Below are 22323 nucleotides of genomic sequence, written 5' to 3'. Positions count from 1 at the left end.
GAGACAACTGACTAACCTTTAAGGGAAACACATGTACAAAACAATCAGCATTTTTCGTCTCCATAATAGAATTTCTCTCAAGTATGTTACTTTTAACAACTAGAAATCTATAGGCAGCACTATGTTCAGCATAACCTAAGAACATACAATTAGAGGTTTTAGAGCCTATTTTCTTTTTCTTAGGATCATGTAACATCACCTTAGCTAAGCACCCCCACACTCTTAGATATTTAAGGTTAGGTTGGTAACCTTTCCACAACTCATAAGGAGTTTTACCGGTTTTCTAATGGGGTATTCTATTTTGTAAAAAACATGCAGTAAGCAAGGCTTCTCTCCAAAGGTTATCAAGTGCACCAGAACTAACAAGCATAGCATTCATCATTTCCTTAAGGGTTCTATTTTTTCTCTCAGCTACTCTATTAGACTTAGGTGAATATGGTGGGGTCACTTCATGGACAATTCCTTCTTTAACACAAAAGTCATTAAAGAGCACATACTCACCACCTGGATCTGATCTAATCCTCTTAATTTTCTTATTCAACTGATTTTCTACTTCTGCTTTATAGGTTAAAAACACATCAAAGGCTTCATCTTTATGTTTGATTAAGTAAACTTTGGTGCATCTAGAATAATCATCTATAAACGTCACAAAATAATTTTTACCTCCTCTAGACATGGTTTGTTTCATATCAGCTAGATCAGTATGAATTAACCCTAATAGCTCACTCTAGCGTTCTACAGAAAAACATGTTTTCTTTGTCAATTTAGATTCTACACATATATCACATTTACTACTCTGTTTATCATTCATATTAATCAATCCTAGTTGTTGTAACTTCAAAACATAAGAGGAATTCACATGTCCTAATCTAGCATGCCATATATCATACGAGTCAACAATATAAGCAGAAGAACTTGATTCATTAATGTTTTCAGAAACATTTAGAATGAAGAGTCTTTGATCACAATATCCCTTCCCCACAAACACATTATTTTTTGTCATGATGATCTTGTCATACTCAAATGACACTTTAACCCCAACATTTCCCAATAGTGCTACAGAGATTAAATTAACTCTGATTGATGGCACATGTAGCACATCACTCAAGGCCAGAGTCTTTCTAGATGTGAGTTTGAGAAGAACTTTTCCTTTTCCCAGAACATAAGTGGTCCTGGAATCACTGAGGTAGACGTGTTCTTCTCCATCCCCTACACTAGTGTAAGAGGTAAAAGCACTTCTGTTTGCACAGATATGCCTGGTAGCACTAGAGTCTACCACCCACTTGCTCACATTAGTCATCAGATTCACATCAGAAACGACCGCAGCAATAATGTCATCTCCTTCGGTTATATTGGCCCTAGGAGGATTGTCGTTTCTCGCTCTGCGTCTGCACTATGGTGCATGATTGCCCGGCTTCCTACATACGAAGCAATTTCCTTTCTTCTTAAAGGTGGGTTTATATTCATGGGGACGAGATTTAAGAAAATTATTTTTCTTTTTGTGATCAGGTTTGTATTCGTACCTTTTGGGAGTAGGTTTTACTTCTACCATATTTGCTTTCGCAGATAAAGCTTTGGCCCTTGTAGTAGCAGACTCCTTCCTGTTGGTATCTTCAATTATTATGTGTGTAATGAGTTCTGGTAGAGACATTTGTTTGTGCCTGTGTTTCAACTGTTGTTTGTAATCTGTCCAGGATGACGACAATTTCTCGATCAAAAGTTCTGAAACAAATTCATTTGGTAGTAGAATGTTTTCTGCTTTGATGTCTTCGAGCAGCTTGTGGTATTCATTGATTTGGGTTTTTATGTCCTTGTCTTCAATCATTTCCCAACGGTAGTAGTTCCCTATGACGAATCTTTGTCTGACGACATCTTTGGCAGTGTATTTGAGAATCAATGAGTCCTAAATGTCCTTTGCTTCCTTGTAGGAACAGTACACATCGAACAAATCATTAGAAAGTGCACTAAGCAGAGTGTGTCGGCATACCTTGTTCGCGTAAGTCCACTCTTCAACTAGTTTTGAGTTTGAAGGAATAGTGGAGTCGGGCTTCGGAGATGAAAGAGCAGCAGCAACTCCATACATTTCTAAAAGGGTGGAAACGCGTTCTTGCCAGCGTCGGAAGTTCTGTCCAGAGAAAACTTCGATTTTAGACACGTCCGGAAGTGATTTTGCAAAGACCGTCTGGGTTCCGGGAACAAAGGTTTGGCTCTCCGAAGGCATGTTGTTGATGTCAGCCATAAGTCCTTAAGATTGTTGTAAAAAGCTGACAAAACAGTATTTCCTGAGGCGTGTAGAGTCATTGTCCTTAAGGACTTATCCGCGGTGTGTTGCACAAGTCTCCCAGATACAACAGGAACTTCTCAGAATTTCTGAGGATCTTAGAACTAGCAAGGATCTTCTAAAAAGAGTATAAGAATAACCTAGAATAATTTTAGAAGAGGAAAAAGAGGATGAAACTAAAAGAAAAGGACAATGAGAAAGACTGATTTTTGGTGTGTTTTGCAATGAAAAAGGTTGTTCTATTTATAAAACATCTAAAGTACCTAGTATCAAAAGAAAATGAATGTTGCAGCTTTAAAAACAATTGAATGTTGCAGCCATAAAAATTTTGAACGTTGGAAAGGATGAACGTTGCACAACAACGTTCTTTTGCAATAAACATATTTTAATGCATTGAACGTTACACTGTTTTACAACACTTCTTTTATAAAAAATTTTATTTAGAAAAAATATAAAAATTAAAAATTAAAAATATAAAAAATATTAACTTTTTAATTGAAATTTATAAATATTTTAAAATAGAAAAATTATTAAAGTTTATTAAATATTTAGAAAAAAAATAAAAAAAAAATATTTAATAATATAGCAAAATATAGAATTTTTAATTGAAATTCATAAAATTTTGAAAATATAAAAAGTATAGAAATTTTATTTTAGAAGAAATACAAAAATAGAAAATTAAAAATATAAAAATTTAAGATATTTGAAATAAATTTGATTATTTTTATTCTATCTAGATATGTAAATATAAAGAAATATTTTTAAGTATTTAGTATTTTTATATTTAATTATTTAAATGTAAATATATTTTTTAAATTTTTTTCTGTAGTTTTTTAAAAAAGAAGTTAACGTAGAATCGTTGGAGTTTTTTTTTTCAAAAATTTCATAAATCTCAATTAAAATTTTTGAAATTTTGAATTTCTAATTTTAAATTTTTTCTAATTAAAATTTTTTTCTATTTTTTTATATTTTTGTAGTTTAAATATTCATTTTTATATTTTTTTGTTAGAATAAAAATATATATTTTTCAAATGAAAAAAATTGTGGGTCTAATTCAGAAAATAAAATACATGGGAATCTAGTGATAATAATAAAAATGTGAAAGAATATACTACAGAAAAAACAAAATTATTTATTAGCTTTCGAAAAGAAAGCTTAACATTTTTATTAATTCTTGAAGTTGAAAACACCAACAATAAAAAAAACTTTTAAAACAAATTAATTAATTGAAGTGGTTTTTATAATTTTTATTACTTTTTATAAAAAAATTACTTTTTCATAAGACAATATAAAAAATTACTTTTTATAATTTCATATCAAAATATGACTAATACACTAAAAGTCATTAGAACATTACTAATATAGGAAAAGTCATTTTGAAAGTAATTTGCTGATTGAAGTAAGTTTCATAGTTTTTAACAAAGGATATAGAGTGTATGATTTTTGGCTTCATGTGTGAAGCAGATGCATTTCTCAATGTAAAGTATTATTCAATGGTTTGTGGCCATAAATTAGCAAATTAAGCTGAATTGATAAAATGATAAAGTATGGGATTTAGTGTAATGATTGCTTTGACATGTGGAAAAATAAGATTAAATTGAATGTAACTAGGCCAAACAGCCTTTGGACATGTCTCTCATATTTGTTTGGTATAACTGTCATTAATGTCAATGCAGAGAAACATTAAATAATGCAGAAGAAAATTACATATGTGAGGAGGAAGGCCCCATTAATGTGTTTCTTACTTTATTATTTTATTGACAATAAATTTGGTTAGATGTTATGTCCAATCTCAGTTGCCAAAAGACAGCTTCAAGTAAACTTTGAGAATCTGCAACTTGTTTTCTTGCAGGATATACTTCCATTATTTTTTTCCTGTGTAACCATCAGTTTCAATTCACTCTTCTTTCAACATTCAGAATCAACCAAAACACTGCAACTTTCTACAGTGTTACCAAGAAGAGATGACAAAGCTAGAAACTTCTTCACTATCCTCAAAGCTGAGAATTAACAGAGATTCACGTGCAATATCAAAGTTGAAGTCAGAGATTAGGATAGTTCATGTGTTTGCTCCTGAAATAATTGAAATTGATGCTGCTAATTTCAGAGAGTTAGTTCAAAGACTCACAGGAAAGCCAGAAGAAGGGAGCGGTGGAAGCAAGTCCAAAACCGCACCAACCGAAGATGCTATGGATTCAGACCCGAAGGAGGCTTTGATCATTCAAGATGAAGAGGAGTTTCTGAGTCTGCAAAATGGGGTAAGGGTGAAAGATGAACATGAAGAGGAAGAAGGTCAAGATGGTCTATGGAGATCAAAGTTCAGTGGTTTCGTTGATGGGTTCTCAGAATTTGATTCTTTGATGAAAGAGTTAAGCACTGCGCCTGAAGTGAAGCAAAGTTAGAGACAGGTTTTAATGTGTTGTCGTTTGTGTATCTTGTTGATTTGTGAATACTTATCATGAAAATGAATCGCTGATGAACTGATGTTTCATAATTGTAGATTGAGTATTGACAATTTACCTTGTTTCTGATATTTTGATCTAGTGTATGTGTGTTGATGTATTGATTTTATTTAGTTCTATTGATGTTCAAGGATTACAGTTAATATTCATTAGCATCAGTTGCTATAAAACTTTGTTGTGTGTGTATTAGTTGTCTTATTGCATCTCTTTCAGCTTGTAGGTCTTTCACATACCACTTTGCACAAACAATTTTGCCTGGTTCAGCTATTTTTTTGTTTTTCTAGAATGTTGCTTTTGATGTATTAATTCAAGTATTTTTTTTTATATATACATTTTGTTTCGTTGTGTTTTGTTGTTGAAGAGTCATTTAACTATTTTCGTATATAAGCATAAAAATAAACATTGAGATTTTTTTCATCACCTACGATATATTCTTCTATTCTCTCTTCTTATTCCATGTTCTCTCTTCCAAACCAACAAGTGGTATCCAGAACAAGGTTGATTCAGGATCTGTGTTGTAAGAAATGACAAATGGGGGTGGAAATGTTTTAGGCAATCTACCAGTTTTTTATGGGAAAAATTATAACCATTGGGTTAGGAAGCTATCATTGGTTATCAAGAGTTATTGGAGATTGTGAAAGACGGTGTGCACGAGAGAAAGACGAAGCCACAAATAGAAAAAGATTGCAAGGCTTGTTGCCTTCTTCATCAATGTGTGGATACATTGAACTTTGAGAAAATTTCCAAAACAAGAACAGGAGTCCTGGATATACTACAAAAGGCGCATGGACGTGTGGAGAAAACCAAGAAAATGAAGTTTTAGTCTCTTAGAAGGCAGTATGAGTTATTGTCTATGTCTATTCTAAAACAGTCGCAGAATATCTCAATCGATTACAATTACTAGTAAACTCATTGAGAGCGTGTGAGGAGATTGTAACTAATCAGACATGGTTGAGAAAATATTGTGCATGATGACCCCAAGATTCAACTACATCATGGTGACAATAGACGAGTTCAAAGATGTAGAAAAGATGAAAATGGAAGAGTTGGAAGGCTCTTTGGCGACACATGAGTTGAAACTATTGTCGCGAAATGCTGAGAAAGTCGGTGAAGAACAAGCCTTGCAAGCGCATGTAACAAAGAAATGGGGTTCTTTTCGGGAAAATGGAAAAAGAATAAAGGTGGGCGATTCAAGAAAGATTTGAAACAAGAACAAAATGCAAAAGATCAGTCAAACTTGACAAAGTTTAGCAAAGGAAGTTTTAGCAAAGGAAGAGGAGCAAAGAGGAATCAAGATCGAAGGAATATACAATGTTACAATTGAGATAACTAAGGACATTATGCGATTAATTGGTTTCTTCATATAACTGGACACAAGACTTGGATATCAAATCTTGATACAAGCAAAACCAAAAAGATTAGGCTTGCAGATGACAATACAATGGAGGTTGCTAGAGTTAGTAATATCGTAATCAAGAAACAAGATGAGGAGGTTGTTGTAATTGAGAACGTGTTGTATTTTCTTGGAATGAAATGCAATTTGTTGAGTGTTTGTGAGTTAGTGGAAAAGGGTTTTTTAGTAATCATGGGAGAAGACATGCTAAAAGTGTATGACTCAAAGAAATGGTTGGTGTTGAAATCACCACTGTCAAAAAACAAAAATTTCAAACAAGATTGCATCCAGTGGAGAATCAGTGTCTTACTGCAGGGGTTGTAGACAAGATCAGTTGGCTATGACACAAGAGGTTTGGTTACCTGAACTTTCAATCTGAAAATGCTAATTGCTAATGAAATGGTAATTGAGTTGCTTGAAATATTTGTTTTAATTAAGACATGTGAAGAGTCCTTTCTAGGTAAACAGCCTAAAAATGCATTCAAATCACATATGCACATGAGAGCAAAGGAAGTGTTATATGTAGTGTACTCGGATGTATGTGGACCTTTTGAGAAGTTATCTTTGAGACAAAATATATACTTTGTGACTTTTGTAGACGAGTATAGTCGTATGGTATGACGATATTTTTGATAAAAGCTAAAGGTGATGTGTTTTCAGTCTTTAAGAAGTTTAAGTTTATGGCTGAAAAACAAAGTGGGAAGGCACTCAAAATACTTAGATCAAATGGAAAAACGGATGATGGGGTGCATCCTACACAGTCACAACCACAAAGAACAACAAGACAGAGAATTATGCCAAGGTAATTGGTGGATCTCAAAGTGTTTCCAGATAATGCATTGACTGATGGTGGTGATTTGGTGCACTTTGCTTTATTAGCAGAGGCTGAACCTTTTAATCATGAAGAGGCATGGAAGCTTGATTTGTGAAGAGTTGCAATGTTAGAAGAAATAAGAGCTATTGAGAAAAGTCAAACTTAGATATTGACTAAATTACCTTTGAATAAAAAAATACATTAATATTCAAGTTTAAACTTAATCCCATGGGACCATTTCAAACGAAAGGCACGACTGGTTGTCAGAGGATTTCTGCAGAAACAAGGTTTAGACTATACAGAAGTATTTGCACTTATGGCTAGGATTGAGACCATAAGGCTGGTTGTAGCGTTGGCTAATGGTAGAAGGTGGCCTTTATTCCAATTAGATATAAATCTACATTTCTAAATGGACCGCTTGAAGAAGAGGTTTAGGTCACCCAACCTCCTATATTTGAGATTAAAGGGTCTAAATACAAGGTGTATAGGTTGAGGAAGGCATTATATGGCCTAAAGCAGGCACCAAAAGCCTGGAATAAAGTGATGAACTTATTCATGCTAAGACCCAAGTTTCTGAAATGTCCAATGGAACATGGTGTTTATGTAAGATTCCAAGATGATGCAAATTTACTCTTAATGTGAATTTACGTGGATGACCTATTGATCACAGGAAATGATATCTCAAAAATTGAAAATTTTAAAGATTTATAGATGGTTGAATTTGAAATGACTGATTTGGGCAAGTTGAGATACTTTCTTGGGTTTGAGTTTGTCGAAACCAACAGTGAAATTATTCTCCACTAAAGGAAACATGTCGTAGAGATCCGAAAGAAATTCAACATGGAAATTTGTGATGCAGCAAAGATTATTGCTTCAAAAAATGATGAAGAAGAAGTTGACAACATCCTATAAAAACAAATGGTTGGATTACTCAGGTACCTATGTAACATCAGGCCTGACATTTGTTTTTCAGTTGGAGTACTTAATAGATTCATGCATCAGCCAAAGAAAATGTATTTATTAGTTGCAGAAAGGGTCCTAAGATATGTTAAGGGAACAATAGATTTTGGAGTATTGTTTCCTAAAATCAATGAAATGCAAGATGAATTGGTTGGCTGGTCAAATTCTAACTGGTGTGGTGATGGCAGTGATAGGAGGAGAACTAATGGATTCTTGTTCAAGTTTATGGGAGCATCAATCTTTTGGTGTAGCAAAAACCAACACGATATGGCATTACTTGTGAGACAAAATATATAGTTGGTTCTTCCACTGCATGTTAGGCTGTGTGGCTTGATTCCATCCTGACAACAATGAAAGTTGAAATTAAAATACCTATATCTAGCTATTTGTTGATAATAAATCAGCAATAAATTTGGTTAATAGTTTTGTATCACATGAGAGGAGCAAACACAAAGAGACCATATTTCATTTTTTGAGGATGCAAGTTAACAACTGAAAAGTTGAAACTAATCTACTGACTCAACTCAACTACAGTTGGCTGATGTTTTACAAATCACTTAAAGAATAATACATAACTTCAATATAAAATACAAATACAATCGGACAAAACCATTCCCCATAGAATACAAATACAATCGGACAAAACTACTCCCCATAAAAAGTCACCCACAAAAAATGAAAAAATAAACTATTTTTCAAAAAAGAAAAAAATTAAAAGAAAGTGAAGAAGAAAGGTTACATGCAACATTTTAAAATCTCATTTATGTTTAACTTGTAGTCAAACATAAAAACTTATTATCTTTGAACTCCTAGACTCTTTTTTATAAATGAAACTTTTTTATCTAACCAAAAAGGATTAAATATAAAAAAATAAATTACTCTTATTCATAAAAATATCATTGTATTTTTTTTTAATGTCTGATTCTTTACTACCATAACTAAATCATGAGATAAAGATGTAAATTATGAGATACAATAGACCAATTTTCAACTAATAAAAATTCACATATCCCTGATATAAAAATCTATTACTCTTTACTTGGAGAGGAGAATTTGGCAGATTTAGTTCAAGCTCGTAACAGCTATTCAAGAATTAATGAATGGGATACCACTAACACGTTGGCTTTTGTAGCTTTTATTTATTTAAGATGATATAAATTATTACCTTTGAAAGCAAACGTGAAATTGACCTATATAGATTTTTTTTTTCAATATGATAATAGTATTGACTTTAACAGATTAAAGTCAATGATAGGATGAACATATGATAGTGAATGGTAAAAGTCAATACATGCAAATTTAGCTCAAGTTATCATTTCAGAAATTTAAACAAAACCAATTGAAATATGGGTAAGAATAAAAAATTATTGATCCATGGAACATAGTCACGTGCAATCTACATCAATCTAAAATAATTGAATATTATAATCGAATAAAACTGTGAACTAAATTAAAATATCATTTAAACTAATTTATAAGTAATTACTAAATTAATTTATTAATTAATTAGTTAATTTATTTTTTAATACATAATTGATTCAGTATAATAAATGTTAACATAATTTATGTTCAGTATTAAAAGGAAAAAAAATATAGATTTTAACAAAAAATTTAATTTACTTAGATTTGTTTGAATTTTATTAATAATTAAGGTAATTAAATGTGTGTTTATTAAGATTAAAATTAACTTTAATATATAATTAGTCTTGAGTGAAGTATTTAACGTTTTATTTTTACTTTATAAATTTTGAATTTTAGTATTTATTTAAGATTAATTGTATATTAACATTAATTTTCTTTTAATAAATATATAACTTGATATTTAGTAAAAATCAAATACAAAAGTGTGTTCAATTATATTAATAATGAATGAAGTTTAAACAAAATTATTAAAATTAAAATTGTTGTATTAAAGTGTAGTTTTATTATTATTATTATTCTACTAGAGAGATGGAATATGTCAATACTTATTTTACAAAACTAACTATTTATCCTTTATTTTTAATTTACAAACATATAAATCAAAATTATGAACTCACATATTTATAATTAAAAGAAAGAAGAACACGCTTCAATTTGATAGTTCCAAGTAGAACTCGAGTTAGAATTTCTCCATGATTTTTGGAACCAGGATTAACACAATGAATTTATTTAACTTTCAAACTTTACATATCAAATTCTCTGATCAAGTTTAGCACTTGCATTCCTTTCAGCTTTTTCACTTCCATTGTGTACTCTTGAGTGTCATTATATCAATCAACAACATTGAATGATATACTTCAATTAACAGGTTACTCTTGCTTTTGAACTTTTCTGTTTCTTTTCTTCATGAATTTTTATTTGAACACACTTTCACCAACTTCTTTCATTCTATCACTCTAAAAGTGATAATGATTAAAAATCTCACGTCAATTAAAAATAAAACCAATTTATAATATATAAGTAAGTGCTAACCTCGTTGGATTATGGAGTTGACTTAAAGTCCAGAAATTTGATAGGTGAAAGGAAGAAACTTTCTTTGTAAGATAGCTCTTCTCGTAACAGGGCATAACCAACCTTCTCAAAATTTCATTGTCATTTCTACAACAAAAGAAATAAATACAGAGCCATGCTGAAAATAAAGCTGATTGGTAAACAATCAACCAGTGAAGAAAGAGTTACACATGATCAGAAATCCAAGCCCAAATTTGCATTATTACTCGATACAATAACAGTGGGTTTTATCCAAAGGCAAAACAGTTAACAGTATATGTGGCTAGGAACAGTTGAAAAATTGATCACCCTTTGTAGTGAGATTGACTATCAATGAAGATCTCAGATACTCAATTCAGGGTACTTCTCACCAGGACTACTCTGGTTGCCTGCTATGTAAGTAACTTTATCACTGTATGATACCTGAAATAGAGACAAATCATGATGTGCCTCAGTAAATTGTAAAAGAAATATTTTAGAGATTGAATGGATAACCTTTATAGAAAATAAATAACTAAAGAAGAAGAGACCTTATCCACCAATATGTATCATAGGCCTATTTGCAGTCTTTGCTATGTCAAACATGCCAGCATGTGAAGCTTTCTTCTTCTTCACCTAGAACAAAGGAAAGACAACCTTAAGAAATAGGATATACAAGACCCCCCATAATATTGCTTAACTAAAGTTATACACACAATTTCAAGTAGTCTATGACCCACTATTGACTATTTTGTTCAAAAGAAATCAAATAGTTTACTAGGACTACAGCAGATAGATGGAAAATCATAGAAAAGAAGTGAATCAGTAACATATTCAATGGAAATGCTCACGTTAGTCTAAAGGTTGAAGGTGATAAGTTATAAAGCACCATTACTTCAATTTATATCATATATCCGTGTTTGACATGTATCCATATATGAGACTAATACTTATCAATAAACTATCTAATCTATGAACCAGTAATATACGTTTGTGACAAAAGTAATTTATAATTTTTTATTTTGAGAGCCTTTAATACATTTGATTTTAATTTGGATTCACATTTATCATGTTTTCAAGAATTGTTGTACATTTCTCAAGATAGATGTATAACGTATTGTATCCTATTGTTTTCAAAATAAACGTATCGGCGTATCAAATATGTATCATATCCGATACATGTATCATATTAATGCATCATGATAAGAATAGTTACTTTATCAAAGGATCTACCAATTACCAAATGAGGATAAACTTTACCTAATTATATCATCCCCACCCACCCTTCTATCTCCATACATATACAGAAGCTCTAACTAGCTCCTTATCAGTTAGGCTGAGGGGTGTGTTGTCCTTTGCTATGCTTCTCTTATTCCTAAAGTATATCTTTTCTAATAAAGGTCCACTAGCATGTTAAATTAAAATAGCAGTGAGTGAAATTCTATTGCAGCATCATCATATTAAGAGGATGATAAATCCTGGTAAAGAAACAAAAGAATTATAAATCATTACAACACAATTGAGATTTAGCAATAGTAATCAGAAGAAGTGCATACCGCTGCTCCTATTATCTCCCTAAGTTCATGATCCTCTGCACCACATCTCAAGGGATCTCTTAAACTAACCTGAAACACGACCCATATAAAAAAATCACAAAAACCTTTTGGTGAAGCTCACATTAAAGATGCTATATGTATGTTATGACATGTTTTATTGTCCCGACCGATGTCAACATCCATACATACATCAAGCACTTTTGACTTGAACATAAATGGTATAGATAACATCCATAATGACGGGCATGTCTTGAATAGAGAAAATGATTATCAGTTTCATTGATTGGAAAATTTTCAGAAATGATTAAGAATTAAGAAAGTACATTAGTGCATCTAAAGAAACAATTACAAGTAATCAACTAAATAGAATATCAAATGAAATAGCACGTGGAATGGAAAGAAGGGGCAAGACAGTGTACATGTTCAATCCCAAAATTTGTATGTGGTAGAGCCATATTTTAATGTTTGTAGAGATCATGTCCTAATGTGTATCAAATCTTCCATTTACTGACAAATACCAAGACTCACTACAGGAATCCACTTTCAGCAGGGCACTTCTATCTTTGTAAATAAATATTTGAAGTTATGTTTTTCTATTATGAGTTGGTCAGATCAGATAGTTTTCCCTTTTTTCCCCGTATCAAGAATTCAGAAATAACAGCAGACATCACAGTTTCAAAGTAGCTAACTGCAAGGAATCAGTCACAGTCTTCATAAACCCAGACTGCCAAAAGTTTGCATAGAAAATCCTCATTTTAGTTGCAAACGAAAATTATAGGCCTTAAATACCAATTCCTTAATCCCGAATCCTTCACCCTCATCACCTAATCCAATTCAATTAACCGTACATTTAGGAGGCCTGCAATTAATATGATCTATGATGCCCTGATACTCCAAAAATGGAAACATAAAGGTGTTGTTCCCATGTCAAATACTGATACTTCTACATTCATATCAATTTTTTAAATTAAATAGCGATCATCATAATCATGAACTGATGAGAAATTACCACTCTCTCTTTCTTCACCCTTAATTATGCATCTATAATTTTTTGCTAATAGATATCCTAAATTTCAATACAATTATCGTATTCCCGTAGTTGTATGTGCTCATGTCGTACTAAGCATCCAGACTTCATATATTATCATGAAGTCTAGCGTTACAGATGCACCAAAAACATTGAGTATTCAAATATAAGTGACATCACAGATTTAGCCCAATTACCATCACCAAGTACAATACACTGAGCTTTGATGATTTGAATATAACTTACCTCCGAAGGACCAAATAAACAGACTTTAAAGTTTCCATCAGCAAGTAGTCGCAATCTATTGCAACCAGCACAGAAATGCTCAGTCATTGATGTGATAAACGAAACTCTACCTTCATGCCCATCTATTGTGAAATTTTTGGCTGTATCTGTAGGGTGGTCCTGAACTCTTTTTAAGCTTGGAAACTGTTTCATCTGTTTGTTAATGATGGTTACCAAGGGTCTCTACTATAAGAGAACAACAAAATGTAGTATAAAAGTTAGGTCTCCAGTCTGAATTCTACCTTACCACTGTATCCAACATTTCTGAGTAGGGTACTAGTTTCTTGACATTCCAAACATTCCCATCAAAAGGCATGAACTCTATGAAGCGAATATCAATTGCCTTTTCACGGGTCAACTCAACAAAGTCGCAGATCTCATCATCGTTGAATCCACGCATTACAACACAATTGACCTGAAATGCAAGAGAAACATAAAAGATACCTTAAAATGCATCCATCAGTGACATGAAATTTACCTGAGGTTATGCACCCTTGTTGAAAAATTCATTTGATTAACTTAATGAATTTGAGCAAAAAGGTAGCTGCTCATGGGAAGGTGATCAACAAGAAACACTTGCAAAAGGTAACGATATGCAACAAAGAAATACCTTAACTGGATTAAATCCAAGGTCTATGGCAGCATTAATTGAATTCATTACTTTTTCATGCCCTTTTCGTCTGGTCATAAACTCAAACTTTGCAGGTACCAAAGTGTCTAAACTAATGTTGAGGGAAGTAAGCCCACAATCTTTCAGCCTTGGAAGTTTTCTCGTCAGGGCAATACCATTGGTAGTCATGGACAATGTTTTCAGTCCCTTCAAGTTTGATAATTCCAAACATATGTCTGCAATATCCTTTCTAACAGTTGGTTCCCCACCCGTCAGACGTATTTTAGTTACCCCTGAGCTTACAAACAGATTTGCCAATCGCAGAATCTCAGTATTTGTCAAAATTTGAGGGCTAGGAGTGAGTTCCACACCTTCTGCCGGCATACAATACTGACACCTTAAATTGCACCTCTCTGTTAAAGATATTCTCAAGTATGTGTGAAGCCTTCCAAATGAATCTACCAACATATCAGAGACGGAATTATCCTTTGGCAGATCTTCAGACACCGAAGCAAGAGATGCAGTAGCCAAAGCTCTTGTGGCACATTCATTCCAGTGTCCACCGAACAAAGCTTGACGAGTACTACTGGCAGCACAGTACGAACCCACATCACATTTAAACTGCTTCAAGAAAATTTGTGTCACAAGCCAGCCACATTTTCATAAACAAAATTTGAACACATATTAGCTACACGAAACCCCAGATTACCTAAATTCTTACACAAAAAAGAAAATAACAATTTCCATCCGGTTATCAGTATTTAATTCTTCAAGTACACATGCCGTATAAACTCAATTGATATTAAGAAGGCACAACTAAGTGATTATTTTTGAATTTTTTTCAAGGTAAAACGGAGTGGTTTTACAAGGTTATTACTGAATTTGGACATATACCAGCACCACCACACCCTCGATTAATACACAAAACGTGAATTTAGCACAGGCTAACCAGTACTCTTAGGACAAGAACTAAAATAATAACTCTCTTCTGCATGTAAATGGGTATCACAATAACTTATCATTGAATTGAGCATTTGATAAAAAAAAAGAAACTGAATCGAAGTTCAATGATGGGTTTTTCCATGATCCTGATAGAACAGGGGAATCATAAGTTTATACCCGAAATTTAACATGGCATGAATGATTCAGTTAACTTCATGAATGTGTTCCAAAACATCAATTTTCAATTCATTACAACCAACTTGATTGACCAGTTACATCACCAAAAGAATAAGCAAAACAAACAGAGAGAGAGAGAGAGAGAGGGTCTCACCGGAAAGGAATTTGATAGGTTAAACCCAATTGGGCAGTGAAAGAATTTTGATAAGTGTCGCCTCATGGTTGACGCTGAAACAATGAATTTGGACAAAATATTGAGTTGGGGTTGGAAAAGTTTTCTCTTTTTTTATAATTTTTAACTGGGACACCAAAGACTCATAACATATGTATCTATATACAAGGTAAGAGGGAGTTCTGAGAGGTTGTCGTGTTGTTTGTGAAGGGTGAGGGTAACAGACAGACAGAGGTATCATTCTTTCAACTTAGAATAAAGATCCTGCAATAACCCACATAAAGGAAAACTAAAACTTAGGTCAACTTATAACCAACTTCACGCTATAATAAACAACAATTAGTCTGAGGTATCCTTTATTCCCAAAGTACTATACTAGAATACCCAATTCCAAACTTCACCACAATAACAGTATTAGCAACACCCTCCTCAGATAAAACACTGTTCAGAGTAAACTTTTCACCAAGCACCAACGACACAATAAGGATAGAAAAAAAGAAAATACAGTGTTACTGGAGCTCGGAGTTTGGAGCCATCTAACTGAATTCGCGGGATTAGATTGCTGACCCTGTCATTCCATTGCAAAAGTAAAAATCAGCAAGTCAAATAAACAATAATCAAACACAAACATGACAAAACCAAAACAGTTAGTCACTGTTGTCCTCAGTTACCACGCGAGAGCGAAGCCGTGAAAGTGCAGAAACGCTTCTGAAGAATGCCATTTGCAGTAGCACAACAACAACCTGTATCAGCTCTTCATTGTTAGGAACGCATGAATTAAGCACTAAAAATCTTTCACAAAAAATCGGATGAAAAGCTACATGTAACGTCTCAAATCTGGGAGTCAATTAAACACATCAAAGACTAAGTTACTTGTAGACGAAATTAAAAGAAAAATCGAAAGAACTTAATTCTTTTAAAACGTGAATATCCATAATCCAGGTAAAACAGAAACTTCAAAAACAAACTTTATTAATCAGTGTCTCACAGACCAACATAATTTCAGTTTCTGACAACACAAAAGCATCTTGATTTCCAACTAATGTTACAGTGACATAATACAATGCGTTAATCATCTCAGCTACTCAACCCAAGCAACACTTTCTAATGCAAAATCATGGATTTCATGTTACCACTAGCTCATAACAACTTAGCTTCAATAGCAATACCAACTAATGCATACTTGTGATCCCACGAACTGGTTTAGCCCAAATGAACCATACGTTACAGAACCTAACCCTCACAAAATCCTCTCGACAAACACAATACCCATATCCAGTTAAGACTATATTGCATATACCTTATAACCAGAGTAAACTTAACTAATAGTGTATATAAAATCAAACATTCCAAATACCAATCAGTCAACTAATAAAACTGTATACACATTAATCAAGTTATGATTTATCCTTTAAGTACTTGAACATATCAACAGGAATTGGCTATCTTGAGTGAGTTGGCCAACAAATTCTAAAATTAATGTAAGTTGGACTAAATAATCTAAAAACAATAAGCTACATTTTAGTAGTTCAGACCTGCTATAATCTCAATTCTCATGAATATTACTAGTTTTCTTTTTATTTTATCAAACAACCAAACAGAACAACGCCCACATGCATATTTCAGGCTGTAAAAATTCAATAATGCACCGGTCATCATAAGTTATTGTATTAACTAAGATAGCCACGAATCATGAATCAGTCAAAATTTACCCCAATTAATCATATACCAAGACAGCGAAACAAAACCGGTACAATAGCTCCCCATACCTTGTTCGATCCCAGCTCTTCACACGGTCAAGTCCCCCCAATTGATTCTGTAGTTTCTATTGTCCTTGGGCCAAACCGTTCGCCCTCTATGTTCTCTCTTTTCTCGCAACTCCTCCTCACGGTAACTCTGCTCTATTTCCTCTCTACAACTCTGCTCTGTTTCCTCTCTGCTCTCCACCTTACCTCGCTTAGCTAAAAAAGAAATTTAAGCTCTCCCCGTTTTTGCCCTAAGAACCAAAGAAACCCAAAGAATCTCTCTCTCAGAGAATAGCAAACTATAATTTTATGTAATTTTTCAAAAAAAAATTAATAGAAAATATCATACCAAAAATAAAATTTAAAAATTAAAATGTATTTATGAATTTATAAATAATAATAAAATATTTCTGAATTAAGTCAAGTATCCTTAAAATTATAATTCGTTGTCCCATTCTCAACTATTATTATCTATTTTAACAACTTTATTTATTTAATACTGTTAAATATCCAACTTTATTTTAGATTTCTTTAGTTAGAGTTAGGCTACTTTTATTTGCTTACCTAGTAGATGAAGTAATAAAAATTACTTAATACTATTGAAATGTAATGTATTTCTTGTGGGTTTTTAGCAGTTTTTTTATATTCCTGATATGTAAACTACTATCCATTATAAATAGGATAATATGGTGTATTGAGGTTTAGTGAAGTGAGTAATAAAATTTTTAGTTTCTCTTAACTTTTAAGTTGTTATAAGGTGAGATTTTAGTTATAATATGATGTATTGAGGTTTAGTGAAGTGAGTAATAAAATTTTTAGTTTCTCTTAACTTTTAAGTTGCTATCAGGTGAGATTTTAATTCCTGTCATCATCGCTATCCTTTTTTCTTATTGTTCGTCATCGTATATGAAAAACATTAGAATGGGTGAATAATGTTAATGGAAAAATTATTTTCACAACCCTTTTGATATAGTATATTTGTCGAATTTTTGATTTATCAAATAAGTATTTAGGCGCTCAATTTAATAAATGATTGTAAATGATGATTGCTCTTAACATGTTATTCAAAATGTACACTTGAGTGTTTGTAAGAACTCCCTTAGTTTAATAATAAATGTTTAGTGCATAAGATTCTTGTATGTAGAAATAAAAATGGAGCTGTAGGGTAACATAAATTAATTTTAATTTTATTTAACTTTATAAAACATAAATTAAATTTTAATTAAATTTAACTTTATAAAACATAAATTAAATTTTTATTTTTATTTTTTGCGGGTAACAGATATCCGTGGGTACGGATAGCATAATACCCGCATCAACCCGCTTATAAGCGGGTATTAAAATACTCGCTACCCGCAACCAACGGATAATAAATATCTGCAGGTACCAACTATCAGTCACAGATTTTATCCGCGGGAGCATATTGTTTTGCCATTCCTAATTACAATTGAGTATTTGCATCACTCCTGATCTTCTCAGTCAGCAAATAACCTGTTGTTTCCCTAGACTGGATGAGTGTTCTCACCATTCCTGGTTTTCTCAATCAGCGATCAACCTCCTGTTACTCTAGATTGGATGAGTATTCACATCACTCCTGATACTAAGCAACCTTGCTTAGATTTCCTTAACTCAACCAAGTTCAACAAGTGTTTTAATTCTCTTCAGAATTGCAATAAACAATTGCTTACAAGTTGTTTAGACTATTACTCTTACAGAGATGATGTGATTACAATACAATGTAGTTTAAACACTCAAATGTGTTTCTCACTAAAATATTAAGTAGAACACTTAAGTGAAATGCTATGCTAGATCGTTTATTAAGATAAATTAGGCATCCTTCCAACAAACAAAGTTTAGGGTATAGAAGACGAAACACAAAACACAATAATAAACTAACCACATTAGGTTCACTAGGTTAAATGTTGATACATTGTCTTCTGAAAAGAAGAAAATGTATGTGTTTAACAAGCCAAGACCTAACTCATTATGGGTATCTAAGACTCAAATAATTCCTCTTGCATATATGTCTGGTGACTGAAAGAAAAGCCATGTCATGGAACCTGGATAGTATAAGCTCACGTCACATGACAGGGAGAAAAATGTATGTTTCTAAACCTGAGGGACAAGAAAGGAGGATTGGTCACATTCGAAGGAAACCAAAAAGAAAACATCATAGGAATTGGAAACATAGGTACAAACATTTCCCCCTCCATTTATAATGTTTTATTAGTAGATAGTCTTAAACATAATCTACTTAGCATAAGTCAATTATGTGATAGTGGATATAATGTTATTTTTGAAAAAAAGCCAATGTAGGGTATTAAATAATAATAACTCTTTAGTATTTACAACTAATAGGCAAGATAATTTGTATAAATAAACCTAGATGAATTGTAGTCTCAAAGTGTTTCATGTCTGGTATCTATGAAAGATGAGGCAATGACATGACATAATAACTGTGGATACGCAAGCATGAGATTAATCTCAAAGTTGCAATGCCATGACTTCGTTTGAGGACTGCCGAAAGTATCATACAATATACAATCTTCTATAGTGCTTGCATGAAGGACAAACATGCAAAGAATCTTTTAAGAGTTAAAACATGATTTCAACTAAATAACCTCTTGAGCTACTTCATATAGATTTATCTGGTCCTACAAGAATTGAGTTTTTGAGTGGTAAATTTTATGGGTTAGTAGTAGTAGATGATTTTTCTAGGTGGACTTGGGTCCTATTTCTAACTTATAAGGATAAGACTTTTAAAACTTTTTGCAAACTCTGTAAAGGAATAGAGACTGAAAAGAATTTAAAAATTATATCTATCTGAAGTGACCATGGAGGAGAATTTGAAAATAAGCTTTTCGAAAAATTTTGTGAAAACTCTAGCATTAAGCACACTTTTTCAACTATAAGGACTCCACAACAAAATGGAGTCATTGAGAGGAAAAGTAGATCTCTATAAGAGATGGTCAGAATTATGTTAAACACTTTTAACTCTCTTAAACATTTCTGGGCAGAATTAGTTAACACTTCCTCTTATATTCAAACAGAGTTTACATTAGGCCAATCCTCAACAAAACGCCTTGTGAATTATGGAAGGACAAAAGAACAAACATTTCTTATTGATGAGTGTATATTTATGCCCTCATTTAGCCTTTAATATTATATTCTTAAATGATTTTTCAACTTTAATAGAATATTTTAATTAGGATTTTCTATAATTGAGTTTATTTAGCATGAAATACAAAAACATGTTAAATATAGCTTTTTAGTTGCATAAATGCTCTTTGGATATTTTGAAGTGTGTTAGTGCAGCTGCAGCTAAGTTGAGTTCATTGAGGTGTGAAAACAAATTGGTTAAAGTTTCCTAACATCTTAAAGATAAATCTAAGAATAGAAAATAACCAAGACCACAAGAAGTCTATCCAAGCATAACATGAAAAAGTGAAGAAAATTGGCCAAGCCAAGAAAAGGGAACAAACAACAAAAATTGGATCTTGCGGTTTTCTCTATTTTTTTCTACTAAATGAGATTTGATAATTAATAAATATTCATAATTAAAATAATTTGGGAAAAAGATATCTTAACATATTTTATTTGATAATGTTAAATAATTACCTTATTTAACTATATAAATAAATATCAAAAGATAATATTTATCAAATCTTTTTTAATCTAGCATATATCTTCATAAATATTATTAGATCTCCACAATAATCAAATATATTTTGAAAATATTGGATTATTTAGAAGATAATCGGAGGATATTACATTATCATAAAGAATATTACAACAACAAAAGAGTGTGAAACAAAGCTTAATTCAATTTCTATATAAAGAGACTTAGGGGAACACATTAGGGGACTTAGGAACCCTTTAGGGGGTTTAAATTTCGTCCACCCTCTCTTCTTCTATTTTCATGTTATTTCAACATTTCATGGAGTGTTAAGCCTTTGGGGTTGATTTTGCTATAATTTCGTAACTGAGATTATAAGGTTAAATGAATGAATTTTTTTACTCTTTTGATTCTTGTTGTGATTTATTTTTATCTATGTCTTTTGTTTCTTAATCAAGTAAAAGTAATGATTTTTACATTATAGCCAAGAGTTTTTATTTTTAATTGAGAATTTACTTTGATCAAAGTTAGAAACTTTCATACGATTGAATGAGTGTTTGCCAATAATTAAGAATGTACTTTGCTTAGTGGTAAAAACTTTAACAATAATTAATTAAGAATGTACTTTGGTTAATTAACTTTTTACTTGATATAAGATATAAAAGTATAAATATGATTAGGCATAATAATATTTAATTGAGAATGTATTTTGGTTAAATTTACTAATTGAGAATGTACTTTGGTTAAGAGTGAGAATGCCAAAGATTAATTGAGAATTTACATTGATTAATTTGAAAATCTAAGATAATAATTAATTGAACAATAATTTTTAGATAACCAATGATGAATCCTATTTTGAAAAAGTAGTGAAATCAACATATTTTCTTTATCATTTTTCTTTTATCTTTTTAAATATCTTCATAAATTTCTTTCTTTCTATCTTTTGTTACATTGTTCTTTAATCTTTTCTTTATCTTTATCTTGTTTATTATTTTACTAACCCTTTTGTATAGTTTTTTTATAAGAACTAATATGTTAAGAATCAATTTCGTGTTCATTAGGAGACAACTTAGAGTTGAATTCACCCTTCCTATTTTGTTGGCTACTATCTTAGCAATACTGAAATTGCTAAAGTTTAGTAGTATTAATTGAATCACATCAACGACAGTGTTATCACACCCCTTTGGTTGTCAATGTTTTATATTGAATACTAAAGATAATATTGAATACTAAAGATAATATGGGGAAATTTGACTCCAGAAGTTATGAAAGGATCATGCTTGGCTACTTAGAAACGTCAAGAGCGTTTAAAGCTAAATAAGAAAAAGAAATAGAGATAATAGAAAGAAGAAAAAGAAGAAAAATAAGAGAGCATCCTAATTAATTTGTCGCTAAAAGAAAATATTAATTGGCCTCAAGGAACAATGGCATCAACTATGGAAGGAAGATAAGATGATAAAATAAGAAGACACAAGCTTAGAACTCAAAGAACTTGTGTTTGATAATCTATTAGCTTGTTTGTAAATTCATTTGGATATTCAAAGCCATTCTTTTAGTATGAAAACAAGCTTAGAAATATATGCATATGAGTTAACTTGTTTGACCATCTCTAAGCAACTTAGGGATAATCAAAGTCATACTTATAGTTTGATTGTTTAATTGAGAAATATTTGATAATAAGAGATTAGCCTCTTCAAGGATCTAAATATCATTTTAGTAGAATTTCTATTTTGGATTATTTTAGCTTTGTGTCTTTGATTTTTGTTTGTGTTTGTGCGTAGGATCTTCTAGAATTCGGGTCGAATTCATTTGAAACAGGGGAGAATGATAAA

The 22323-nt window shown here is 31.8% G+C and overlaps 3 protein-coding genes across 11 annotated transcripts in view; 2 read left to right on the top strand and 1 right to left on the bottom strand.

The window, feature by feature from the left end:
• The first annotated feature begins 277 nt into the window (after positions 1-277).
• The window catches only part of LOC108334387 (citrate synthase, mitochondrial), a 58615-nt gene continuing 36569 nt past the window's right edge, over positions 278-22323 (top strand). The window contains exon 1 of the mRNA XM_052871221.1: positions 278-281. The gene's annotated coding sequence lies outside the window, so the exon portion shown is untranslated. The remainder of the gene's footprint in view (positions 282-22323) is intronic.
• On the top strand, positions 4076-4862 carry LOC128194833 (VQ motif-containing protein 25-like). The gene has a single exon (XM_052871236.1). The coding sequence runs from the start codon at positions 4246-4248 to the stop codon at positions 4681-4683; it is 438 nt and encodes a 145-aa protein (XP_052727196.1). The 5' UTR covers positions 4076-4245; the 3' UTR covers positions 4684-4862.
• Positions 10443-17162, bottom strand: LOC108333578 (GTP 3',8-cyclase, mitochondrial-like). 9 transcript variants are annotated; one of them, XM_052871229.1, is made up of 10 exons: positions 15802-15874; positions 15636-15698; positions 15297-15394; positions 15113-15186; positions 13840-14463; positions 13477-13644; positions 13191-13382; positions 11918-11986; positions 10913-10997; positions 10576-10805 (listed from the first exon to the last, which is right to left on the bottom strand). In XM_052871229.1, the coding sequence occupies exons 4-9, from the start codon at positions 15176-15178 to the stop codon at positions 10914-10916; spliced, it is 1203 nt and encodes a 400-aa protein (XP_052727189.1). In that variant the 5' UTR covers positions 15179-15186; positions 15297-15394; positions 15636-15698; positions 15802-15874; the 3' UTR covers positions 10576-10805; position 10913. The 9 variants fall into 9 exon arrangements, with proteins under 9 accessions (XP_052727184.1, XP_052727189.1, XP_052727186.1 ...); XM_052871226.1 differs by lacking the exons at positions 15113-15186; positions 15297-15394 and adding an exon at positions 16900-17162 and having other exon boundaries at positions 13191-13373; positions 15802-15873; XM_052871222.1 differs by lacking the exons at positions 15113-15186; positions 15297-15394 and adding an exon at positions 16900-17161 and having other exon boundaries at positions 15802-15873.

Source organism: Vigna angularis, chromosome 11 (assembly GCF_016808095.1).
Source record: "Vigna angularis cultivar LongXiaoDou No.4 chromosome 11, ASM1680809v1, whole genome shotgun sequence".
NCBI lineage: Eukaryota > Viridiplantae > Streptophyta > Magnoliopsida > Fabales > Fabaceae > Vigna > Vigna angularis.
This window is presented reverse-complemented; position numbering and strand designations above follow the sequence as displayed.